The sequence below is a fragment of the Tetrahymena thermophila genome (assembly GCF_000189635.1).
Source record: "Tetrahymena thermophila SB210 genomic scaffold scf_8253891, whole genome shotgun sequence".
Taxonomy (NCBI): domain Eukaryota; phylum Ciliophora; class Oligohymenophorea; order Hymenostomatida; family Tetrahymenidae; genus Tetrahymena; species Tetrahymena thermophila.
This window is the reverse complement of record NW_002475961.1, coordinates 198,966-222,891: the sequence shown is the minus strand read 5'-3', so window position 1 is coordinate 222,891 and position 23,926 is coordinate 198,966. Positions and strand designations below refer to the sequence as shown.

The 23,926-nt window shown below is 23.7% G+C and overlaps 6 protein-coding genes across 6 annotated transcripts; 2 read left to right on the top strand and 4 right to left on the bottom strand. All coding sequences in view use genetic code 6, as the record gives it.

The window, feature by feature from the left end:
- Positions 1-638: 638 nt before the first annotated feature.
- TTHERM_000683119 (transmembrane protein, putative) lies at positions 639-1,007 on the bottom strand (the record flags this gene model as incomplete). Its single annotated transcript, XM_012800902.1, has 1 exon — positions 639-1,007. The coding sequence occupies one exon, from the start codon at positions 1,005-1,007 to the stop codon at positions 639-641; it is 369 nt and encodes a 122-aa protein (XP_012656356.1).
- A 1,861-nt stretch (positions 1,008-2,868) lies between these two features.
- TTHERM_00683100 (hypothetical protein) lies at positions 2,869-8,105 on the top strand (the record flags this gene model as incomplete). The annotated part of the gene is made up of 13 exons (XM_001027346.4): positions 2,869-3,072; positions 3,147-3,221; positions 3,274-3,598; positions 3,798-4,237; positions 4,296-5,277; positions 5,343-5,448; positions 5,504-5,668; positions 5,739-6,501; positions 6,555-6,649; positions 6,710-6,880; positions 7,536-7,725; positions 7,788-7,930; positions 7,982-8,105. The coding sequence occupies exons 1-13, from the start codon at positions 3,040-3,042 to the stop codon at positions 8,103-8,105; spliced, it is 3,612 nt and encodes a 1,203-aa protein (XP_001027346.4). The 5' UTR covers positions 2,869-3,039.
- An 897-nt stretch (positions 8,106-9,002) lies between these two features.
- Positions 9,003-12,781, bottom strand: TTHERM_00683080 (oxysterol-binding protein; the record flags this gene model as incomplete). The annotated part of the gene is made up of 7 exons (XM_001027344.1): positions 9,003-9,644; positions 9,694-9,845; positions 9,902-10,267; positions 10,325-10,455; positions 10,519-10,576; positions 10,641-11,124; positions 11,786-12,781. 7 exons carry the CDS (start codon positions 12,779-12,781, stop codon positions 9,003-9,005), a joined length of 2,829 nt encoding a protein of 942 aa, XP_001027344.1.
- A 2,544-nt stretch (positions 12,782-15,325) lies between these two features.
- TTHERM_00683070 (RNA-binding domain protein) lies at positions 15,326-17,425 on the bottom strand (the record flags this gene model as incomplete). The annotated part of the gene is made up of 2 exons (XM_001027343.2): positions 16,289-17,425; positions 15,326-15,994 (listed from the first exon to the last, which is right to left on the bottom strand). Exons 1-2 carry the CDS (start codon positions 17,333-17,335, stop codon positions 15,326-15,328), a joined length of 1,716 nt encoding a protein of 571 aa, XP_001027343.2. The 5' UTR covers positions 17,336-17,425.
- A 571-nt stretch (positions 17,426-17,996) lies between these two features.
- Positions 17,997-19,088, bottom strand: TTHERM_00683060 (papain family cysteine protease; the record flags this gene model as incomplete). The annotated part of the gene is made up of 1 exon (XM_001027342.3): positions 17,997-19,088. The coding sequence occupies exon 1, from the start codon at positions 18,969-18,971 to the stop codon at positions 17,997-17,999; it is 975 nt and encodes a 324-aa protein (XP_001027342.1). The 5' UTR covers positions 18,972-19,088.
- Positions 19,089-22,667: 3,579 nt separating this feature from the next.
- On the top strand, positions 22,668-23,924 carry TTHERM_00683050 (kinase domain protein, putative; the record flags this gene model as incomplete). Its single annotated transcript, XM_001027341.3, has 1 exon — positions 22,668-23,924. One exon carries the CDS (start codon positions 22,668-22,670, stop codon positions 23,922-23,924), a length of 1,257 nt encoding a protein of 418 aa, XP_001027341.1.
- Between the last annotated feature and the right edge of the window lie 2 nt (positions 23,925-23,926).

Sequence of the window (23,926 nt, the reverse complement as noted above, 5' to 3'; positions counted from 1 at the left end):
TTATTTTATTTCTTGAACAACTTAACTCACACCAATCAATGAATCAATAAATCTATAAAATACCAAAATAAAATAAAAACTTATTTTGCCTAAAAATAAATATATAAATTATAGGTTAAACTTTTTATTAGTAATAAAAGAATGAACACATCTTAAAAGTACCAACAAACTATTCATATAAATATATAATATCAAGCAAATAAATAAATAATTAAATTCTATTTATGATATGTGTAACAACTGTATTGAATATACAATCATAATTCAATTTACTATCTTATAAAATTTCCTTTTAATTATAATATTAAATATTTTTACATCCTTTTGTTATACTAGCAAGTATTTCCAATTTTTAATAATAAAATCTATCAATTATGTCTTAAGATTTAATAAACAAATTCAATCAATATTTGATATTTTTATAAGTTTTTAATTAATTTAGTTGTTTGTTTATATTGATATTTTTTGTAAAACTCAAATTAAATTTTAATATTATTTTCTTTTATTTTATTAAATTAAAAAATTTAATTTAATTATTAAAATAGTATATTTAATTTTTTAGAATGACTTCCTTCTATTTTTCATTATTTTTGAGAGATTAACTAAATGTTAAAAACATGTAAACAATTATGAAATTTTCATGTTTAAATTACTTAATTAAGATCTTGAAGTAAATTATATTAATTCTTTTCAAACTCTTTGATAATATATTCATTATTATTAAATAATTTATAATAAAAATATGCTGATTTTAGTTATTAAAATATAACTAATATTCTCTAAATAAATGACTCATTTTCTAAAAATAAATGCTTTAAATATTGATAATTTATCATTTAAATATATTTTGAAATTAAAATATAAATTGGGAATAAAAATAAAAAAATAATTATTAAAAAATAAATTATTAAGTTGATATAATTAGAATAAGTGCTTTAGAGGTAATTTATTTTTTATTTATTTTTTTTAAGTTGATAATTTTTTTTATCTTTTTTTTTTTTCTTCATTTTTTATTTTTTTTCATCTATTTTTAATTAATTTATTTTTTTTTAGTTATTTTTATTGGTTTTTTAATTAATTTTTATTTTTTATTTATTTTTTTCTTTCTTTATTTATTTTTTTTATTTTTTCAAAAACTTATGATCTGAAATCTCAACTGCCACATTGAGTAAAATTAAAAAATATCAATTGCCACATTGATAGTAAAAATTATAGTTAAAAATATGTTTTTGGATATATTATGTATTATGATAAATATTCACTATTAGTTGCCTATTTTTTTATTAATAATTTCATTATTTCTATTTTATGAGGGAAGAGAATTTGTTTGTAGTTTTTTTTGTTTTTATGGTAATACTATTATTTAAAATAGAAATTCTTGGTGGCTTAAAAAACTTTTTGTTGCTAGCAATTAAGGTTTACTTAAGCGAAAGTCATATTAATTGAAGTAATATCAAAAAATATGCCAACAATTTAAGTTGATCATGCTAAGCAATACATACTGAATCTGTATGCAGAAATGTAAATTTCATTAGGATAGCATTAAATCCCAGTTTTAAATCATATTAAATCTATATGATGATTAGTTCTAATAATCTAATTTTTTTAGATTGTTGCATATTAAATTTATATGCAGATATTACTTTTAAAAGGTATATCTTTTGTCATACTTATTTTTTAGTATGAGGAAGCTTCAAAGAGCAATCCATATTTTTATCTTGTTTTCATTCTTTATTTGCATAATTCATATTATCTTTATGCAGATTTAAAACATTTTGTAATAAATCAAATTTAAACATAAATAAATTAGTGAGTCTTTTTAGTTTTAAGATCATACATAAGTTCTTGTATGAGGATATATCCAATTTAATTTTGAATTTATTTTTCTGTTAAATAATTAATTGCATACGTTAGAGTATATTTGTATGCAGTTGGTCTTTTTTCAGGAAGACCAACATTTAAGCCTTAAGCAAGTCATTATAGAGCATACATTTATTCGTGTATGCGAATTTAATTCATGAGTTTTGTTGATTTATCTTACATATATACTTATTTTTGTATACAGATCATCATAAAAATTAATTTATGGATCGAGTATTAGCTCTAGCTTATCATACATGCATATCAATTTTTGTATGAGGGATATTTAATCCCATTTTTATATTTAATATATTGCTTTGTATACCAAATTTACTCTGTATACAGATCATTAAGTATATCGTTTAGAAATTTAAATGATCATTTTTGTTCTAGATGAATTTTTTTTTTCATCATAATTAAACATACTTTATTTTTCTGTATGCTGAAATAATCTAAAAGAAGGTAATAAGTACTTGCATACTTGATTATAAATTAGGAAAAGCTCCATTATATTTGTATGCAGATAAAATTAATTAGAACTTTATCAAATTTTTTTTTATAAATAGGTTGAAAAACGATCACTTTTTCCAAAAATTAATGAATGACCTTAACACAGCATGTTTAAAAACTCTAAATGGATCATGCAGAGTGTCCTCGAAATACTCTTTTAATATTTCTAACATGATGTCAGCAAGCAAAGTTATATCAATATTTGTTATTGCGCGTTGATAAGGTATTGCTGCCCACGATACTTAATTTTGTAAAAATTGTGTATCTTATGCTGTTTGAATGAAGAAAGTGCCATTCATTTTTGTTTTAGATGAAGTAGTGTTTTTCTTTTCTATTTATTTTGTTTAGGTTTTTTTAATTAATTTATGTTTTTTAATAAAGCAAAGTGCATTCTTTATTAATTATATTTTGCATTTACAAATTAAATTTTGAAAATATCAAGAATTTATCATCTATTTATTATGCAAAAATTAAGCAATAATATTCTTTATAATATTACAAATTTAATTAAGATTTTTTATAACTAATCACACAATCCTAAAATATTAAGTAGTAGGTAGCAAGCTAGCTGTTCTTTTTCAAACATTATAAATAGCTTAATTCAGCAGATATTTGCAAAATTTATAATAGACTTAAAACAAAAAAAGCAAAGCCATTATCTGTTAAATAATGAGACCAGGACCTAAGAAGCCATTTAGTATAGTAAAAGATGATTTATCCATCCTTAAAATAATATATACCTTCAGATAAATGATATTTACTATTTTTTAATATAGAAAAAAAGCGACTACGAAGAAGTTGATGCTCTTATTGCAAATGTAATGAACAATAAATAACCATAAAAGGGATATGTAAACATTTTACATGAAAGTTGATTTTTTACTTAAGCTTTTCATGAAATAGTAAATTCAGCAGAGTTAAAATGACGAAGAACAAGTTAAGAATATATCAAGTCGCCCCTAGTTTAATTTGCGTAAAGGGACAGATAAAGGAAGGGATAGTCCCTTCATTGAAAGTACAGAAGACAATGAATTTACTTCAAGTTAAGCAGAGTCTTCATAAAGCTAAATACAATCTTTTAAACCTCAAAAAATGGCTTTTAAAAAGGCTCCAGGATCACTTTCACATTAACAAAATGAAATCGATTAACTAATTTAAAGTGAAATGCAAAATAAAAATCCTTTGAAAAAACCTTCTCCATATGACAGTATTAAGCCTTTTGCCAAAAGTAAATTATTTTATTGTTTTGAATCACTCATAAACCTAAAAAAAAAATATCATTTTTTATGTAAAATTATTAAAAAAATTCAAAAAAAAAGAGAAGTATGTTTTGTAAATAAATAGTAATTTATTCAATTATTTACTGATGATAAATGAGTGAATAATAAATAAAATTATTAGCTTTGAAATAAATTATATAATAATAGAAACTAATTTGACTACTTCGAAGCCAAACAGTGATACTAATTTCGAGGATAATTCTAATAACTAGGAGTAGCCATTATCGAATTCTATCCTGACCAAACCATCATTTAGTAGTAGGCCTATTAGAAAGAAAGAAGAAAATTTAATAGAACCAGCAAATCTAAGAAAGCAAGACGAGGAAGACTAAACGATAGTATAAAGCATTAAGCCTTTTGATAAAAAAAGTATGCTAAATCCTTCAAGAGGTCTAAAGAATTAACCATAGTAGTAAAGTGAATAGTATTAGCAGATATAAGAATAACCAAGACCGAGTTCATAGACTAGGACAATAAATATTAAAAAGAAATTAGATACTAAAATAAAACAGTAAATAAATTACATGCCTATATAAACTCCAATTATCAACAAAGAGGAGTCTTAAGAATATGAACAAGAATTTGAAGTACTTAAAAAATTATTATTTTGAAATTTATTTATTTATTTATTTTTTATTTTATAAGGACTATGTTGAAGATAAGCCAAAATAATAAGCTATAATAGCTGCAAAACCTAATTTACCAATACCAGAAAAAGGTTAGATTGATTGGAAGGAGTAGGAAAGAAAATAAAAAGAGCAAGAGGAACTCTTAAGAATTTAGAGAGAATAAGAAGAAAAAAGAAGGAAAGAAGAGGAGGAGGAAAGACGAATTTAAGAAGAGAGAAGAAGAGATGAAGAAGAAAGAAGAAAAGACGAATAAAGGAGGAGAGAAATTTAAAAGGCTGCCATGATAAACATTCACCAACATTAATAGCACTAAGTCTAAATAGATAATGTTCCAGGAGGTTTATTAGTAGGCAAGCAAGGTTATGATAAGAATATTTTTAGTGCTTAACCAATGAATAATTAGCTTGATAGCTATTAGTAGAATTTTGATTAAGTACCTGCTTAGCCTTCAGTTTAATAAGCAAAGGGCAAAGCAAAACCTGTATTAAAAGATAAGTATCGTGAAGATTAAAGTGAAAGACAGCAACCTTAATAATAATAATAATAATAATAATAAATTCAAATAGAAACAAGAAACCTTGTTATTGCAAATAAAAAAGGTGGTATGTAATATCAAAATGAGCAAGTGTAACAATAACCTTAATTTTAAAGATTTTAGCAACAGAATGAAATGTAACAACAACAACAGTAAGTTTTAGTTGAAGATTAATAATATAGTAAAAAATAATAAGAGTTTGGTTATGCAAAAAATCAGTATTAGGAAGAAGATCAAAATATTTACAATAATTTCTCCTAAAAAGAAGTCAAACTTTAACCACAATATGACCCAAAAGGAGAATACATAGAAGGAGATGAAATGAAAGTTAATTTAAAACTAAATGATAAGAAAACCTCTTTGGCTAAAATTGAGGCTCAATAAGAAAGAGTAAAGAACTTGAAATAGCTTATATAGCTTGAGTTAGATACATTTGAAACTCTTTTTGAACTTCAGCCTACAAGTAATGAAATCACAACAATTATATATACATAAATAATCTTAATGCTTTTTTTTAATTTGATACAGCTGACTATGAAATATACATTAATAAGATTAAAGCAGGTACATTGAAAAATTCTGCTGATCAAAGTGATGATAACAGAGTGACCTAAGAAATACAAGCAGATTTATTGTAATTAATTAAAATAATTACAATATTCCAATAAATATTAAATATTCTTTTTTAGCTAATAAAATGAGTTTGGTAATCAATTTCCTGAAGATTAAACAAGAACGTTTTTAAAAACTAATGTTGGTGTAGCTTAATAAGTTACAGAGTCGATATAAACATAAACAGAGCCTTAAATAGAAAACGTTACAAAGAATCTAGATGATGCTACTAAGTTGATAGAGTATGATTGTTTATTTATATATATTTCAAGTAATCATTTCCTTATTTATCTCAAAATAATTGTAAAATAGGTTCATGAATAATGTCTATCCTGTGTTTGAGGAGATTTTAAATTCTGAAAAAAGTAACAACTAAGGTAACAATGACAATTTCCTCTCTGAAGATGTTAGGAGATATCCCATTCCCAAATTTATTTCAGATAAATTCAAAATACTTGGAGTAAGAACTACTTTGAATGATGTAAAGGATTCCTACATATGCTACGATATAAGTTAAGAAGGGAATGAGTGGTTCCGTTTGAGTTTAATAATTAAATATACAAATTTCCGTGTGGTAAAATACTGCATAACACAAAGTTAGGTATCATCTCTTGCCCACTCTAATAATATCCTTATAGCTGGTACAAAAGAAGGTTCTTTGAATTTATGGGATCTTAGAGAGACTGAGTTTTCTCATTAAAAGGTTTCAAATAAATATATTGATGCAATAAAAGAAGGACTAGAAAAGAATGAATCTGTGATAAACTCAGCACCAACTTCTTCAAAATCTCTTGCAATTGACGAAGATACTTTTGAAGCAAGCTTAGCCTTCCGTTTCCCTAGTTTTACAACAGAGTATCTAGTACAAAATGCAAATTTATTACTCAATGAAACAGAATCTGTACAGCACTCAAGTTCCGTAGTTAAGATTTTAATTAATACTAGAAATAACTAAAGTCTAGAGTTTTTTTCTCTTGAAGAATTTGGAAAAGTAATTGTATGGAATCTTTTAGAATTATAACAGTAAGAAGCAGAAAGAAATTACATTGAATTTGGTAAATATACAAAAATCAAGGTATCATTTTTTCTTTTCATATTAAGGAATGAATATATTTAAAAATAATATAGGTAATGAGTTAAGGATTCATCAATTTAAGCTAATAAATATTTATGAATCCTGACTCGATTTGCTATGACATACAGCTAGACTCCGAAGAAAACAAGTAAAAAAAATAATTCATTTATTTTAATTTTTTTATTGAATTTACTTTTTTATCTAAAAGCTTATACATTTGCTCATCTTTAGGGATAATAAAAGCTGATAAATTTTGTACAAACAAGATAAAGCACCCTAGAGTATTTGGAGAGCACAGAACTACTTCTTTTCCTACTTGTCTATTTGTTTCTAATGAGACTGAGCTACTTGTTGCTGGGTATTCTGATGGATCAATAAAGTAAGATAAATTTAAATTAAATAACATTTATTTTTACTTTAAAGTTTTACTATCTAGTTTATTATCTTAAAACCTCAGCAAATTATTACATTTTTAAATCAAAATGTATTTATTAGAGTTGTTAGATATTTTATTTATGTTTATATCTATCAATACCGATATTGAAAAATAGAATATCAAGGTTCGATATATCTAAAATTTGATAATTTATACCTAAAACATTTGAGAAAAAATTAAAATAAATATCTTTTATCTCTGCAATAAACTTAGTCAACCCTGTCATGAATTCAATAATCATTTCATGGAGATTATTAACTTGCAATAAGTTATTTTTTATATAAGTTATACAAGAGCACTATATCTTTTTTATTTACATTTATTTGATAAATTTCTTAAGCATTAACAAAGAAGTCAGATATCTATATTTTAAAATATACTATAAAAGTTCGATTTATAGCACAACTTTAGTATCATTTGATAAATTTAATATGCAAATTCATTAATTTTTAAACTGCACACACATTATTTCTTAAATTAAAAATATTATCTTGTTTACTCTTGATATGCAATTAAAAATAAAAATTTATTTAGTCAAAATTTATAAAATATTTATTAAATTAATTTTAAAAAAATATTTTTATTTTATTAAATTTAGAATGTTCTCAAAAAATTTCAAAGATCCGTTGCTTACTTTTACAAATTTTACAAGACAAAAGATAACTAAAATATTCGTAAATTAACAGACAAATAAATCAACAAATAAAAAATACTATGACATAAATCGCTTGATAGCTAGTGACGCCACTGGAAATATTTTCCTTTTTGACCTTTCAATAAATTAATCAGTAAAAAATAAATATTTAGTTTTTCAAATTAAAAATTTTTAAAAATAAAACTAAACAATTAGAGTCCAATTAAGACATATCAGCAAATCTCTAAGATTAATGCATCATAAAAGAAAGCGGTTTCTGTACAAAACATACCTGATATGAATGGTGTAGAAATCTTTATTTAGAATGAATAAAATTAAATTAGCTCATTTAAATGGAAGTAATATTAAATATCTCATCAAATAAATTATTTATATTTTTTTAATTTTAGTTATGATGATCTAGTAGAAAAAAATCCTAAAAAAATTTATGAAGATATGAAAAAACTTGAACTTATTATTCCAACATATTATCATGATTTTGATTTTGGAGGTGGAGATGAAATTCTTATTTGAAAATAAATAACTTAAAAAATATAAATAAATATAATTAAATTAAATTGAATTTGTAATCTAATATTTAAAAATTACTTTTGTATAAGTCATAAAACAAATATTTATTTTATTTATCATATTTATTTTTGAATCAATATTTGGCATAAATTAAAGTTCTATCATTAAAATAAATAAAGCTCTTTTTAAAGAACTAATTTGAGGATTTGAGAATATTTTGGTTGTTATTTAATAGAAAGTATTTAAATTAAATTGATTTGAACATTTTGATAATAACAGGATAAGTCTCTTTTTTAAAAATATTTAATTTTAAATACTTTACTAAACTTTATACTTTTATAACTAATTTTAATCACAAATAGTGTTTAACTTAATAGTTTTTAATTAAAATTAAATTGATTGGAGAATTTGATTAGATTAGGATTTATTTATAAAATTAATTAAATATTTGAGTGAGTGAGTGAATTATGAATTGAACTAACTAAAAGATAAGAATAAATAAAGCAATTAATTGAATATTAAATGTAATTTATTTGTGAAGAGAAATATATTCCTGTGATATATAATACATACTACTATTTAAAATAATAGTAAATAATTTAAATTTATATATGATTAAATAAAAAATTAAGTAATTCTTTCTGATTCTTGGAGTTAGTTTCCAAGATTTTATATACTTATAGTTAATTTAAGTTGTTAGAAGAGAATTGAGAAGAAAGAATTCATTAGATTTTATTTAAATATTAGTTATGTTTATTTACTTAATATTGTTGTTAAAGCAATTATAATAAAAAAAAATATGAGCTAGCTAGATAGATAAGGCTAGCTGGTTATTAAATAAGTATGTAATCAATCCATTTTATGCCAATAATATACGATTTAGTTTTTATTATTTATTTTTCATTATTTTTTCCTATTTTTTTTACCAAGGTCACGAATCTTTTAGTCATATCTTTAAGCTTCTTCCATTTCTTCTTTCATATCTTAAGATTTCTTTTTATCATTTTTCTGGAAGTAAAGCAAATCGTATCTATATCTGGAATCAGAAGGAAGGGGATTCATTTCGTATTCACACATATAAGGGAAATCCTTGCTATCATCCCAATAGCGCATTCCATCGAATTCTAAATATCTACACCAAATTCCTTCTGCTTTAGAAATAAGTTGCAAAACATCGTTATTAAGGTCTAATGCTAATTCACCCTTTTTAGCCATAGGTTTGTGAGCTTCCTGCAGCATTTTAATTACATGTGGCTTCACTTTGTAGATAGCACCAGAAACTTCATCTATTACGGATTTCTTTGAGAAGAGAGAGCTAAGCCCTGAACTTCCATTTGGATTATATATCAGCTCTAAAACTAAATTACTTTTAGGCTCCCAAACATATGCTCTACCGAAACAGTTGAGAGATCTCTAACCAATAGCTGTGTTAAACAAGTTAAAGCTATTCCAAATTGCATAGACCTTATTTTAAGTATTTTTAAAATAAACTGTGGGATTACCAGCAAGTAAACCAGTCAAGGAGTTAGCTCCCATATTAACCTAGAAAATATAAATGTATGAGTAAGGAATGCGTATGTATTAATTTTACCAAAGGAATATGACATCCATAGAGATCATAGCCTCTACCGTAAAGATAATAATTGGAAATAGGAGGATGATGGGAAGTTTGCTCGAAATAAATAGGACATCCATTAAGTCTTGCTTATACAGTTTCTCCAATAATTGGGTTAAATGGTTTTTCTTTTTTTAGATTTATTGAGTCAATTTCGTTCTTCATTAAAACAAAAAGTAAATACCTTAGTTGAAACCCATGATGAATGAAGATAGTAAGAAAGATGCTGTGTACTTTATCTGTTCGATACTACTATTAACCAATCCACCCTTTTCAAGGAAGTTTGGTGCATGTCCGAATCCCTTAGCAAGTCTTTATATCATAGACTTAGAGTCAAATACCTATACTGGCATAGATATATTCATAATACCTCTTCCATTTAAAATATTTGATCCTATTCTTTTGATCATCATCATGATGACTGCTTTTTATTCTTTCATCAGTTTTTCATTATGGTAAGTAAGTCCACCTTTCTTTTCATCTCTTCTGTAATCGTGCTTCCAACAATAATGCCCTTTTTCTTTTGTAGATTTCACCACTTAGTAAATTCCTATTGTTAAAATAAATCTTAAAATTAATTCGAACAGTCATCAATCATGTGCCATACCTGAAACAATTCTCATTTCGTGTTTAGCTTTTATACACTCATTTATATGTGATTTCTTTTCTATCTTTTCAAGGATTTAGTCGATTTGCTAGACGGTGTATTCATCTTCTGCATTCCCAGTGGTTACAGGCCTTTTAAAAATAAAATATATTAAAAAAAGATATATTAAAACACTTGCATAATATATTATTAACCTGTCTATTCTGATGCTAATGAATACTTATGAGTCAACTTCATCAGCATTATCTCCATCTATTATAAAAATATTAATTTAAGATGATAATCATATTTAATTAAAAGTGATAAAAATTAATACCTTCTTGTTCTGCATTACACTCAACTATGATATCCTAAGCTATGCTTAAAGGTAATAGACATTTGCTTATAGTTTCAAATCCCTTCAAGAACCTCATAATATTTTATCCTTGCTACTTTTAATCTTCGTTTTAGAAAGTAAATTTAGATCTTATAATCAGCATAGTAGAGTTGTTATTTTGGGGGTCAGGAAATATGATAAATAAATTTTGCATTTTGTTTTAAAGCTCTGATTCAATGCTCTTATCTACTTGCTTACTTAAGTGCCAAAATTCCCATATAAAATAAGCATTTGCAAATTATATGGAATATCTATAAGAAACAATATCTTTATCAACTAATTTGTTTTCTCCCTTGTCATACTTGAAATTAAATGAAATCAAGCTTAAATTTCTTGTTTCATTGTTATTTTGACTTGCTGGTTATAGCTAGTAACCACCTATAAGCGAATTCCAATGCTCATTAGTTGAAGGGGTTTATATTTCCTATTTCGAATAAAAAAAAAATTTAGTTTTTAAAAACAGCATGAACAAAATGTTGATAAAATCAGATTAAAAAGAAGTTTCATCAATAAATATTAGAAACAAATTAATTATTTTCTATTTATATAATTAGATGTAATGTAATGTTAGATGATTAATTGTAGTAAATTTTAAGGAACTTAAAAAATTAAATGTAAGTAAAATAAAATAAAGTTATGATTGGAATCTAATTAATAATATTATTAAATCCTGGGTGGGAAAGAATGAAACGGGAAAAATTAATGTAATATATTTTAGTAATTAAATTTTTCTAAACTATTCTTCTCTCTCTACGTTTTAGAAATATTATCTATCTCTTTTCTTTAGTTATTAAGTAATAATCCATTTTCTGTGTTTGATACTAGCAAAAAGTGAAAAATTGTATTGTTTTTGGCATTTTAACTTTAAAATGACGTCTCAACTATAATATTAACTACTAGCTACTACTACATACTTTTTGAGTTGTATTTAGAAATAAATATTCAAAAATATATATTAAGTAGTTTTATTTATTTATTTACTTATGATAAAATTTTTTATAATTGATAATAAAAACTTCTTTTCTCTCTACTTTGTAAATGACTTTAATATAATTCATAAATAAATAAATAATTTTATTAATTACCTCATATACTTCTATTGGCTTCATATCTGGAACTTCTTATACTAGTACATAGTTATCTTCATTTTTATATAAATTTTTTTCTATTTATTCGCAATTCACCTTTGCATAGAGAGCCTCCAAAAAGTGTTTACGTTTCTTGTAGTAACCTTCTAAGACTTGCTAAACTTCTTCTTTGATAGACTCGGGAGCGTTTTCGTAAATGGATTCAATGCCTGGGTTATCTTAGATAGTGTCTGGCATGAATTAAATGTTATATATAACATTGAAATTAGGGATGAAGAGTCCTCTTTCATTGGGTTTTCTCTCATCGTATTCATCAGCATTATTTTCTCCATACTAACAACAGCTTTCAAACTACTTAATTAATTCATCGTAGTCTTCTTCTTTGTTGATGTTGACTACTTGGCGTCCATTTCCATTTCCATTTTTTTTACCATTTAGATTAATTACATTATTTCCATTTAGAGGAATATCATTTTTCAAAGAATTTTGAGCACCTCCTTAATTATTCATAAATTAAGAAGTAGGAGGAACTCCGAGCATTCCATTCTTTTGATAGACCTAGTTTTTTTTCTGCTCTCCATTTTGTTGTAGAGATAACTCTTTCTATTTTTAAGACAATTAGTAAGGAGTTAGACCTCCAACAGCTTGGACAATGTAATTTTTGTCTATTATTTTTTCTACTTCTTCCATCCACATATGCGCGTTTTACTCATTTACATCACCTATTATAACACGTTTATACTTCTAGCTGCTAATATCTTTTACTGCCTTCAAATTGAAGTAGTAAACTTTAGATTTTTTGGGCTTTCCAACCCATTAAACTTCGTAATTTTCTAGTAAAATTACTTTTTCTTTTGCTGCTTTGCCTTTACGTAAGCTTAATGTACCTTTTATATAATTAAGCACGATAGACCTTTTATTCCAGCTTTTTAATATTTTGCTTCTCTTATAAATTACACCAATTTTATAATTACTCTATGCTGTCTCTTCCATTTATATATTATGTATATCGCTATACTTGTTTTACTGCAACTTCTCTTTTTACTAAACCTACTTACTTAAAACTATTGAGTTTTTGAATTTATAATAGTCTGAGCTCTCCAATATTTATTTCTTTGTTATTGTCAAACAAAATATTATATAATCTGAGTTTCGTTTTATTAATTAATTATTTACTATAGTTTTTAATTCCTATCAATAATATTATCTTTTTTAACTTAATTTATATGTTTTTTAATAATTGTTTTGGTTCAAACAAACAACAAGTGCTTTATAAAAAAGGGAATTGTGTAATTAAAGTATTAAAATAAAATCAGTCAGGAGCTGAATGAATCAATAAATTAAAATACTGATTTTAATACAATGCGTGAACGAATTAATCAATGAATGAATGAATGAATGAATCAGTCTATCATTTTAAAATTAGAAAAAAGGACAAGCAAGCTACTTTTTACTCCTTTATCAAAACAAAAACTTTTTTTTTCATAAATAATTTATTGGCTTTTGGTCAATTGAAAAAAGTTAAATATTTTGCTATTTCCCTATTTTAACTCAATATGTCTCGAACTAGTAGAATATTACTTCTTAACTCCTCATTTTTTCTCACTATTAATCCAGATTCAATAGGTATCTTTTAATTTACATTTAAATAAAGAAAATAAAGTAAGATATTTATTTGTTATTAAATATTTGTTTTAAACACATGATTAAAATAATTATTAATCAATTTAAATTTCAGTTAGTTCAACTATTTTTAAACAAATTAGTAAATTTTACTAATAAATGTTTATTTGCTGAAGAAGAAAAAAGCTAAACATCTTTATTTTTCTAATTTACTGAAAGAGTTAATGCATTTGCAATCATCAATAAAATATGATATTTATTTATTTAATTTGGTCTAAATAGACTCAGCTTGGGAGATTATTGATATCTAAACTTTTTTTATTTTCCAATAGAAAGTATTAATTAACTAATTTCTAATAGTGCTTAATGTCAGTGCATAGTGCATGAACAAAAATTAAATAATTTAATTAAATTTCCAAACATAGTTATTTTTGATGTAACTAATTAGTGTATTGAAAAGTAATATATATCATTATCAAACTATCTACAAGACAATCAAGAGTGCATTTTTATCTATTTCTAAAATTTTTTTCTTTAATCTTTCATTCAACTCGAAACATTCCTTAGCAGTTCTGAGAGAATTCTAAGAGAATTTTTAAATTAAGAATTACTATTTTTATTTTTTGTAAGTTTATTCTAGAATAAAAAGATATCTCCCATAAAGATTACTCATATTAAATTTAAGTTTAAAATAATACTAATTAACAATAAAGAAGTATTTATTTTACTATTGTTATTTTCAAAGTATTTATTATCTATTTAAGTATAAATTTACAATTTATTCAAATTATAATTGAACTTATCCTATCATATATTTTTATCACATTTATTAATAATAAATTTAATCAATAGTGCTTTCTCAAAATTTTTTAACTAATTAATTATTATACAAGCAATATAAAATTTGCTAAAATGAATGGTCATTGATATAATTATATTTAATTTAAAATATAAAATTAAATTTTCAGATTATATTATCAATATATACTATTTGATGACAGGCTTTCCTAAAAAAATAAAATTAAAATTTTTTAAAATTGAAAATTTGTTAAACTAATATCCCAAGATAGTTAAAATTCATGGGATTAGCGACCCTTATATTATTAAAACACAGTATATAACGAAATATTTTCCTAAAATAGTTTTGATCTTTAAAATTGAAAATTTGTAATTGCTTTTTATTGGAGATTTTGATTAAAAAAAGTTTTTTCCTTATTAAATAATTTTAAATATAAACTCTTAAAAATCACTTAGAATATCTAATAAATAGACTAATTTTCAACGATATAATTTAGTTTTTTTTATTTTTTTAATTATAAATCATGAAAATTTTTATTCATAAGTATTTTGAATTGTAAATTCACTTTCTTAGACTTATTTTGCTTACTCTTATACATCTTAAGTAAAGTGGTTAATAAAAATACTAAATATAATTTACATTTAAATTTAATTTATTTTGAGTTTAACTATTAATAACTATATTATAATACTAGATAAATAAAATCACAGTAAATATGTTTTTAGCTCATTTTTATCCACTTTAAATCAAACGCTCAATTAAAAACTAAAAAATGATTTTAATTTAATATCTTAATATTATATTTGATATACTTAATCACAATTGAAATTTATTTTGTAGGCTAAATCATACGAATATACTAATTTCTTATCTTAATTAATAAACTTTAATTTCAATATTTATAAACAATTTTTTTACAAAGACTTCACACTTCTAATAAAAAAATCAACCTCTGAAAGGTCACTTTTCTTTGATTCATTCATACATATATATCTCAATAATAAAGTAATTAAGATTTTCAAATAAATCAAATTTCAACTAAAAATTTTCACATATAAAACTCCTTATTTCAAAAAAAAAAAAGATTTTCAAGCTAATAACTTCTTAAATTTAAATCAACTAATTTATTTTTAACCATTTTCTGAATTATTATTATCACCTCCTTCTATCCATTTACCAAATTCTTCAAGTCTTTATTCGTCATCTTCCATTTGTTTTTAAGACCTTTTGTAATCTACCTTACCATCCCAGAAAAAGCACTCAAGTTCTCTCTCATCAAAATATCTACCATCCATTTTTTGAATGCAAACCTTGGCATCAGCAGAATTTTTAAATTTAATTTCAATAACTCCTTCTGGATTTTCTTCAAATATTTTTAATCTCTAAATTGGTCCACAAGTTGACTCTATCTCTTTAGCCATTTCTTCTCTGAGTTCTTCCAAGAAATTTGGATCTTCTTCTATATCCTTAAGAGTAAATACATTTTTTAATATGACAATTTTAAGTCCTGTGTCAATTTGGTCTTCATCTTCCCAACCCAGAGCCTATCTTTGAGCAGCTTTCATTTAGGCAAGTTAAATTTTATCCAAAGCTTTTTCTTTGTTAATAACAACACCTTCTCTTTTCTTATAAGTATCTCCATGCTATTCAAAATTAGCTCTTTCGACCCTAATAATATGGCCTGGTTCTATTTCTCTCTCATCAAGCATAGTAATTGCAATTTCTACAGATTCCATCATCTAAAAGCTGATAACTGCATCACCTTTAGGGAGACCGTTTTCATCCTAATTATAAAATAAATAATAAATATTTAAATGTCATAAAATAATAATAACAGCAATTAATCTCAAATATTAAACTAATTTTAACATCTTAATAAAAATAAGTTGCTAATAAATGTTGTAATTTTTTGAAGTAAGGTAAAATGCAACAACTCTTTGATGGTGTAGAATCATTCTACTTAAAAGTAAGATTAGTTATTTAAGAAATAAATTAATTGCTTTTAAAAGGAAGTATTTTGTTTTATAAACTTATTATTATTATGATATTACTTACATAATACCCCTTAAATTAATTACCGAGTAAATTTTGATCTTTTTTTTATTGGTGATTGGGTCCTTTCTAATTACTCCTGCTCTGGAAAAGAATTCATCGAGTTTTTCTTCTGTAATAGAAAGAGGCAATCCCTTTACATATATATATGTATTAACCCTAGATTAATACCATTTCTATTTCTTTTTTTCAGCTTATCTTTTGGCTTTCTTTTTGTTACGTTTTATCTTTTTAATTTGCTCTGCTGTCATACCTTTCATAATTTCTTTATCTTTAGGATCAGCGTTATTATCTTCAATATCATTTTACATTTATAGCTGATCTTTCAAATTGCTTTTCAATGTCTCAATATCTTTGTTTTCTTCACCTATAAATTATTTTCTAAGCTTTTCTATCAATTCATTTCTCATTTTATCCATTTCTTCTTTAGGTTCTTCATCTTATTAGATCCAAACTCTCTCATTATTTTCATCTTCTCTACAAATATTCCACTTTTTATCATCTTCAGAATAGTAAAAATAGCTGTTTAAAGTGTTATTGGCCATTCTTTAAATCGCTTCTTCTGGATTTTCTTATAACAGCTTTAAATACTCCCTTTCTTCTTCTTCATCTTCATCTAACACTTCTTCTTCATCTATTTGCTATAACAATTCCAAGTTTTATTTTACCTAATCTTGACTTATATCTTCCTCCTTGCCACTATTCATTGATTAATTATATTTAGCTTCCTCAAGCAACTTTTGATCAATCTAAGCTTATTTTTTGTCAAGTTTATCTTGTATTTTCTATTACTTTTTACCCTTTTAATTAGCTAGAGCTAGTTCCTGCTACTACTTTTCATAAAGTTCTTATATTACCTTAATATCTTATTGCTCGTCTAGAATAGCCTCCTTCAATTCCTATACTTTAAAAAGTTAAACCCATTCAGGCATACCTTCTTTCCAAACATAAGTTGCAGAATTTATTGCTGAAGTCCTATACAAAACATCTAAATCTCTAATGCTAACAGGTCCTATAGGTGTTCTCTCTTACAGAGCTTAACTATCTGCATAATACCAAATAAATTCCTCCATAAAACTTTATTAACTTAATATTAACTGAATTTACTATATAAATATTTTTTTTTATTTAATGTATCTTTATTTATTTGATATACAATATAATTTATTGTCTAGAAATATAGAATAATTCAAAACACTTACTTATAGACTCTATTTATTTTTTATGTAGTTAGTTAATTCTACTATGTTTTACATTAAAAAAATCTTTTTATGCAATCTAAAGTTTAATAAATGGATTCATAATTTAATAAAATTAAAAATTAATCTTCCATTTCAAATTAATACTCTAATTAAATAATGAATTGAATACTATTACTAAAATACTTATCACCATTTAATTTTCTATCTGTTTTACTCTTCAACAGCTATCTGTAAAAAAGTAACTAACAAATTTTTTTATTTATTTAAACACTTTAAATATTTTTTAAGATTTAATTGAGACAAAGAGCTAATGGTAAGATATGAGAAAAACATCAAAAAATAATACAAAGCTAAGAATAGGATTTTAAATTGAAAAAGCGATTTGAGGTACAATAATTTAAAAATGGTTTAATGATTTAAAAATGTTGAGATTTTAAAGTTTATTTAATGAATTTTTTAAAGATTTATAAAAAAAGACTTTAATATGGATTATATAATAATACTATTTTTTTTAATTATTTAAGTATTTTTTTCAAGCAAGAGGGTAAGAGGCAGCATTGCAGAGACCACAAGAGTTACCTGACTTTAATTAGATGAAACCCTTTTCACCCCAAGAAGTACCCCAAGAGTTCTTAACCTTGTAAGTTTCGTTAACGTAACCAGTTAATAAAACACCGTGATTAAGTCTGCTGCCACAGGATGATAAAACTCCCTTGTTGTAGAATTACCAAGAAGAAGCATCAACTGCAATAGCAACGGGTTATTAGGAAAGAGCGTTTAAGAGAGACTTGCAGTCACCTTGAGGAATGTCCTTGTATCCAGAGATAGACTTCTTTTCAAAAGATGAGGTATCCTTGCACTTGCCGTCTCTAGCAGTGTACTTGTAGTCCTTGGTTTAAGAGATCTTTTCATCAATAATGTAGTCGAAAGCAGAGTCCATCCAACCACCGTTGCAACCTTCATTTTCGTACTTGGGAGTAGTAGCACAGTCGACCAATTCTTATTCAGCCAAATTGATGTTCTTGTCTTCACCGTTCAAGATCAAAGCAGATTCAACAGCTCCGATAGCAGAGAAAGCCCAGCAAGAACCGCAAGAACCTTAGTCCTTGACAGGAGTAACAGCACCCTTTTAAGTCCAATCAATATCACCATTAAAGTCACCATCAACCTTTTCAGCATTGAAGTTTTGTTGGAGTTAGAGAGATAAGTAGGATTGTTCGAATTCTTATGGGGTCATATCCATGAACTTGGTAACACCGAAGGAAGGATCGTTCTTGATAACTTCTAAATTTTGAGCGAAAACTCCGATTCTGTATCTTTCGAATTCTTAGTCAGCATATTTCTTACCAAACTTTTGCTTGAATTCGTTCCATTATTCAAGGATGGTATTTCTCTTGAAAGACTTTTCTAATTGGCTAGCTTAGTGGTTCTAGTAGTAAATGCCAGCAGCAGTGATAGCGGCAATAGCAGCGATAGCAACAAGAGTAACAGTAATTTTTTAGCTCATATTTTTTTTGTTTAGTTTAAATTTATTTAATTGAATCTTTTATGAAAGGATGTATTAGATAATCTAGTATTTAAAGTAATAATTAGATGTCTACAAAATATAAAAGAAATAGTTTCCTAATCTATAAAAATAGGATCAATTAGTTTTTGTGGCTTTGAAAGTTATGCAAGATGATATACGTATTATTGTATTTAAAACACCACAAATGGCATGAATTATCAATCTGATATTTTAATAGTTAAAAATATATAAGAATTAAGAATTTTGATGGATAAAATCGAAACATTTCGTTTAAAGAGTGTAAAAGAAATTGATCGAGTGGGGAATGTTAATAACTTTTAATTTACAGGATACTCTCTGTTAAAGTGTTCTTTTGTAAAAGAATTAATAATTGATTTGTAATATTTTGGTTAAGTTCAACCAAATCTATACTCAAATATTCTACGGATTAACCAGTTTATAAATTGGCCTTATAATTTAGATTTATTAAAGTAACTAAATATCCAATAATTTGTCAGAAATTAAATTAAATATAACAAATTCTGTAAATATTCACTAAAAAAGGTAATTCATTCAGCTTTTTTATAAAATTAAATACTTTAATTAAATAAATAAATAAATCATTCGAATTCTTAAATGAAAAGCTTTCACATAATAAATTTCAAATAAAAGCTGCTTGTATGTATGTATGCATCTTTTTCATCAATTATCTTCTTATTCTTCCAATTATAATTAAAATAAATAAATATCTTTTCTCATTACCAATATTTTTCTAAATCTCTAATATATTTCTTAATTAAATGTAAAAAACTTTTAGTTTCAGGTATCAATCAATAATTGATTAATTATGTATTTAGTTTATCTAAATTTCTTAAAGTACTAGAGAATTAAAATCAGAATCGATTCTAAATAAAGATTGAAGATGATCGATTTGATAAAATTTAACGCAAATCAAATTAGAAACAAGAAATTAATTTTTCTTTTTTATTATTATGAATCCAGAAAGATATATTATGCTTTTTCCTTGTTTTTTTCTCATTTTTTTATTTACAGTCTATGAAATAAGTATAATAAATATTAATATTTATCTAAATAATGATTTTGTTTTTTTAATATTTAAAAATTATAAATATATTTTTATAAACATTTTAATTACATAGAATTACTTTAAGATTTTATGAGCTTTAACTTTATAATATATTTATAAACAAATCTTTGCCATTCTTATAAATTTAATATTTTACTTACACCAGCTATATTAAAATCAAAAATAATTAATTTGTAAGAAAATATGTGAGTAAATGGTTTCTTTTTACTCTCAAAAAAATTGTTACAATCTAAAAAAGAAAATATTTTTATTTAAAAATTATATTTATGTCAAAAATTTAAGCTTAATAAAAAATTATTTTTCTTTTTGAATCAATAAAAATTAACAAGAAAAATAAGCTTCTATAATTAGCACAAAAATATTATCAAACAATCTTTTTACTTAGCTATCAGAAAAATATACACTTTTATTTCTTTTATAAAAATACATATTTTGTTTAATATTTATTAAATTCTTACCACTTACAAGTTTCTTTTGCAATATTTAATCTCTAAACAAAATTTTTGCGCTTTAAGTTTAGAATATTTCTTGAAAAGTTCACTAATATTTTAATAGTAGAATTGTTTTGTAAATCATTTTCTTAAAAATTGAAATCTTTTTTATTTTTAAGGATGTAAATACAATTTATTTTCTATCAATTTTACATTGTAAAGCAAGCAAATAATAAATAAATAAATTAAAATTTCTTTAAATATTTTACATCTATATTTATTTAAAAAAAGAATTGGAGCTAAATCTTTTCAAAAAAATCAAAAAAAAATTATTTTTCTAATATTTGAAATATTTAGTTTTATTCAAAATATATTACAAAAATTTAAAAATTTGTTCTAAATAGAGAAAAATATTAAAATATTTATGTAAAAAACATAACGAAATTAAGTATATATAATATTGATATTCAAACTCTAAAAATACAATTATTCTGATATTTATTTTCAAAAAATGTGATAAGATTGTATTATTAATAGATTATCAATTTTTTACAAACATTTTTACAAATTTTATTTTTTATATTTTCTCTTAAAATCGAAAAATAAGACTAAAATTAACATCTCCATTTTATTATTTAAAAAATATATTGCAGTTTGTTCCTCAAAAATTAAGACATCAACATAATATTAATAGCAATTTCTGAAGAAATAAAAATTATTCTATAAAGCCATCATCTCTCTCTCTCAGAATCTATTACCAAAAATTTAAGATGTATATTTTATTATTTTCAAATAATTTAAAATATTTCAAGTTAAATATATAGTTTAACATAAACTATTTGTATAAAATTAAATTTCTATTTTTAAACAAAATATGTTTATAACTTTTTAATGAAAATAATTGTTTTTAGTTATAAATAGAATAAAATCTTTTCGAAAATAATTAAAAATATTATAGCATAAGAAACAAACATAAAATAATTATCAAATTTCTGATCTAACAACAGAAATCGATTTATTTCTGTTTAGAATTTAAATTAGTTAAATAATTTATAATAAAAAATAAACAATAATGAAAATCAAATTTTTTAATTTAAAATTTAAGTATTTAATTATTAAAAATAAATATGAGGTATTTATCATTTATCTGTAGGATTAATTCAAATAATAAAATTTTAGAATATTCTTCAATTATCAATAGACCAAAATCAAATATATTGATGAAGATAATTTTTAATACTTTAATAGAATAAAAAAGAATTTTATATATTTAAAGCTGAAGGATAGTTATATAAATTTTCCAAAAAATAAGATAAATATTTAATCTCGAAACTAACGTAAGTTAAATTTAAAACCAAAATAATCTGTATGTATACTTTGAAAAATTAAAATATAACGAGTGCATATATTTTATTATAATTCAAGAAACAAAGTATCAGATTATAATCTTTGAAGTAATAATTCATCAATTAATTTTTATATTTTATAAAATTTAAGAAAATAAGAAGTATAGTTCCTAAGTTGGATAATTAGAACATAACATTTTTTTATTTTTTAAAGCTTATAATTATTTGATTGATAACAGCTAAATTTATTTCTTTATTTAATAGTATTTGCTTTTAAACTATATCTAACGAATATTTGTAAGATCTACTTAAATTTAAATGAAAAAAAAAACTATTATTTTTTAAGAAATGGAAAATTAGAATTATAAATTTAGAGACTGACACAAGAGAATAATGAGTCAAAAAATAAAGTTATTGCTTGAATAATGATGTCACAATTGATTGGTTTAAGTGATTGATAAATAATTAGAATTATAAAGTAATAGTGTTTATTAATTATGAATATAATAATATTTTCAATGTGACCAACTATTTATTCTATTGTACCTCAAACAATTTAGCAAGAATTTCAATATATCATACTATTTTTTAGCTTTATTTTGGAAAAAAGTTGTTAAGAATTTAAAGAAATATAAACTGATATAAAATTTAGATACAATAATAACAATATAAACTTAGATAATAAATATAGTTAATTAGAAGAAGCAAACTAAAATAAAGCTAGCAAGCAAGGAACAAACCAAAAAGAGCATATCGATCATAAAAGACTAACATAATTAATCATATAAAAAGGAATATTTAACATAGAAAAATGACTACTGTAGAATCATGCAATCAGAAGTAATAGTTTGAGATCACTTTTGCAAACTTCGAAGAAATGAAATAATACTTAAGTGATGACAAGAATATAAAGTCTTAAAAGATAGGTTTGGTTTTCAAATCTGTAGATGTAGATAATTTTTCTTTGATATAGAGATTTTTCTAATGCCACTACACAGAAATAACAGATTTTTTATACATTCATGAGTGCTCAAACACTTTTACTGAAAAAGATTGCGAAAATATAGCAGAATACCTTAAGAAAATGAATAATCTACAATCTTTACAGTTGTTTTTGAGACTAAACAAGATTAATAGTGGGATAGTATTTATATCTAAAATACTTCCATGCCTTTAGAATCTCTAAAAAGTAAGCTTTAGAATGTAAAGCAACGGAATAGACAATGAAGGACTAAAAACCATTTCAGAAGGCCTCAGTTAATTGCCTAATTTGTAAGAAATAGAATTGATGTTATTAGGTAATGAAATCACAGATATAGGATCACTTAGATAATTAACTAATTTGAAAAATATGAAAAAGTTCCATTTCTAAATTACAAAAAATAATGTAACACTTGAACAAATCATAGAAATGGTCGACTATTTGCAGTCGTGTGAGAGCTTGAGGTACTTAACTTTAGACATACAACAGCTTCACTTTTCTTCAGAAGAGAGTATGAAAATCTTAATGAATAAGATTTGTGATATGGCTTAACTTGAGTCTCTTTCTTTAGATTTAGAAAATTCTAAAATTAGTCCCGAACTAGTTGAGATGTTTACTTAAAGAATTAGCAAAATGAAAAAAATATTAAAAATATCATTGAATTTCAAAAACAATTAGCTTAGAGATATAGGATGTCAAAACATTAAGAAAATGCTCTTACAAATGCCCTAGTTAACTTCTTTAGGTTTAATTTTAGATATAAATTAAGTCACCACAATAGGTATTGAAGATTTAATAGAAGGTATTAGTGCTTTAAAGTATATTAACTAGCTGTACTTTAGCATCATGGCAAACCATTCAGATAAAATTAATTCAATTTACTCCAAGATTCTTTCTAATACATAGTATCTCAGCTAGGTATAAATTCATGCAAGTGGTAGATTCAAATAAATATCTGAAGAATTCGCTAATTACTACAAATAGATTTATGTCATGCTCCTTTAAATGAGTGTGTTCATCAATAATTTCAACGAATATCAAATATATAATCCTTGCTTTATAATGCAAGATCTCTTCTACGATTGATT